The 1,670-nt window shown below is 28.9% G+C and overlaps 1 protein-coding gene across 1 annotated transcript; it reads left to right on the top strand.

Moving 5' to 3' along the window:
- Nucleotides 1–596: 596 nt before the first annotated feature.
- Nucleotides 597–1,295, top strand: LOTGIDRAFT_109986 (hypothetical protein; the record flags this gene model as incomplete). The annotated part of the gene is made up of 1 exon (XM_009047018.1): nt 597–1,295. A coding segment is annotated over one exon (699 nt), but the record flags the coding sequence as incomplete, so codon positions are not given.
- Between the last annotated feature and the right edge of the window lie 375 nt (nt 1,296–1,670).

Raw genomic sequence — 1,670 nt, 5'->3', positions numbered from 1 at the left:
TTGCAAGAACCACAGAAATGCCTGAAAATTGGACTGGTGCAAATTGATAACCCAATATACAAATTACTGTCTATTTACTATCAAACTTGGTCTAAGCAGGTCTCAAGCGGGCATTGCAAAAGAATGAGGTATGGGTGTCGGCTTAGCACCCCCAAACCCTAAAAAAGCTGTTGCTACAGAAACCAGCACTAATAGGCAATATGTTTGGACTGAAATGAAAAATACTACAGAAGAAGAAACACTTCGACAACATAAATAGAATCAAAACTAACATAGATTCATGCTTGATATAACATCAGAGAAATACGTGGGTGGGTGGAAAAATTCTAAAACATAATTTATTCACAAAAAATATAAAATTTTCAACAGAGAATTTGAAATGAATACATCACCAACTGTTTCTATATTAATATGAAATCTAATACCTTATCATTAATTTTTCATGAAAACTTAAAAACTTTGTTTAAAATGAAATCAGTCTATGCTTGGTTAGTTTAACTATTTTCTTGTTTAGAAAAAATCATAGTCATGGCCTACCATGCATTGAAAATAAAATTCAAAATTGTTAAAAAACTGCACACAATAACAAAATATGTTCATTGTTAAAAACTGCTTACAATAACAAAATATGTTCATTGTTAAAAACTGCACACAATAACAAAATATGTTCATTGTTAAAAACTGCTTACAATAACAAAATATGTTCATTGTTAAAAACTGCATACAATAAGAAAATATGTTCATTGTTAAAAACTGCTTACAATAACAAAATATGTTCATTGTTAAAAACTGCTTACAATAACAAAATATGTTCATTGTTAAAAACTGCACACAATAACAAAATATGTTCATTGTTAAAAACTGCTTACAATAACAAAATATGTTCATTGTTAAAAACTGCATACAATAACAAAATATGTTCATTGTTAAAAACTGCACACAATAACAAAATATGTTCATTGTTAAAAACTGCTTACAATAACAAAATATGTTCATTGTTAAAAACTGCATACAATAACAAAATATGTTCATTGTTAAAAACTGCATACAATAACAAAATATGTTCATTGTTAAAAACTGCATACAATAACAAAATATGTTCATTGTTAAAAACTGCACACAATAACAAAATATGTTCATTGTTAAAAACTGCTTACAATAACAAAATATGTTCATTGTTAAAAACTGCATACAATAACAAAATATGTTCATTGTTAAAAACTGCATACATACGCAGAATGAAATTTGAAAAGTTTAAGAACCACCCATTTGTTAACGAGGACACTCTGATATAACTGTCCTGCCTGCCGTCTGTCTGGGCGTTGGATGTCACGCACTAAGATAAAACTTGCAGCAATTTGTAATAAATTCTATATATCTTTTTGTATATCTTATGTTTCTGTCAGTTTGGGCAAACTAAGATGGTGGACCTACGGTTAAGAATGTTTCGTCCTACAATATTGCCTTTTACATCATTCTTATGGTGTTGGATGTCACACAGTGACTTTATTATACACACAGAAATTAATAATTAATTAATAATTGGAAATAAGTTTTATATCTTATGGTAATGAAATGAAATGGAGCCAAATGTCCTACATTCCTGTCATAGTTTGGACTAATTACTACCCTTGATTCTACAGTTTTGACTTTTCCTGAAGTTGGCAGTG

The sequence above is a fragment of the Lottia gigantea genome (assembly GCF_000327385.1).
Source record: "Lottia gigantea unplaced genomic scaffold LOTGIsca_11, whole genome shotgun sequence".
Taxonomy (NCBI): domain Eukaryota; kingdom Metazoa; phylum Mollusca; class Gastropoda; family Lottiidae; genus Lottia; species Lottia gigantea.
This window is presented reverse-complemented; position numbering and strand designations above follow the sequence as displayed.